The 495-nt window shown below is 56.0% G+C and overlaps 1 protein-coding gene across 1 annotated transcript in view; it reads right to left on the bottom strand.

Annotated features, from left to right (window-relative positions):
• Window positions 1-364, bottom strand: part of DHX40 (DEAH (Asp-Glu-Ala-His) box polypeptide 40) — a gene marked incomplete at its 5' end in the record, with an annotated part of 15,605 nt that extends 15,241 nt beyond the window's left edge. Inside the window, one exon of the mRNA XM_009083159.1 lies at window positions 341-364. Within this exon, the coding sequence (XP_009081407.1) occupies window positions 341-364 (24 nt within the window). The remainder of the gene's footprint in view (window positions 1-340) is intronic.
• Window positions 365-495: the final 131 nt, after the last annotated feature.

Here is a 495-nt window from a genome sequence, read left to right as displayed (position 1 = left end):
CTCATGGCACTTGTGCTCCAGTCCCTTCCCCAGCCTCATTGCTCTTCTCTGGACCTGCTCCAGCCCCTCAATAACCTTTCCGAACTGAGGGCCCAGAGCTGGTCTCTCGCCCAGCGCATTCGCTGTGAATCCAGAGCAGCCCTGAAGGTGGCGAGCGCCGAACACGAGCCCAGCCCAGCTCAGCGCTCGGCCCCGTGTGCCCAAACGCGATGTTCGCCTCGAGTTTCGCCCTCCTGGCAGTGTTTGCCTCCCTCAGACTCCACCGTGAGCTGCTGTTTCACCCTCCGTGAACACAGTGTCACACAGTGAACTGGGTGGCACAGCGAGTTCAGGACACGCACTGACTCCAGTTGTCTCAAATCGCCTCAGTTTTTACCTCTGGCACAATGAGAAGAATATTTCCCAATGGAAACACACACACTGAAGCTTGGAGGATGCTCCATCAGTCCCTAATGTTGCCACCTCGAGCTGTGCCTAACCTATATTTATTTGATT

This window comes from Acanthisitta chloris, unplaced genomic scaffold (genome assembly GCF_000695815.1).
Source record: "Acanthisitta chloris isolate BGI_N310 unplaced genomic scaffold, ASM69581v1 scaffold34799, whole genome shotgun sequence".
NCBI lineage: Eukaryota > Metazoa > Chordata > Aves > Passeriformes > Acanthisittidae > Acanthisitta > Acanthisitta chloris.
The sequence above is the reverse complement of the archived record's forward strand: the minus strand, read 5'-3'. Positions and strand labels throughout refer to the sequence as shown.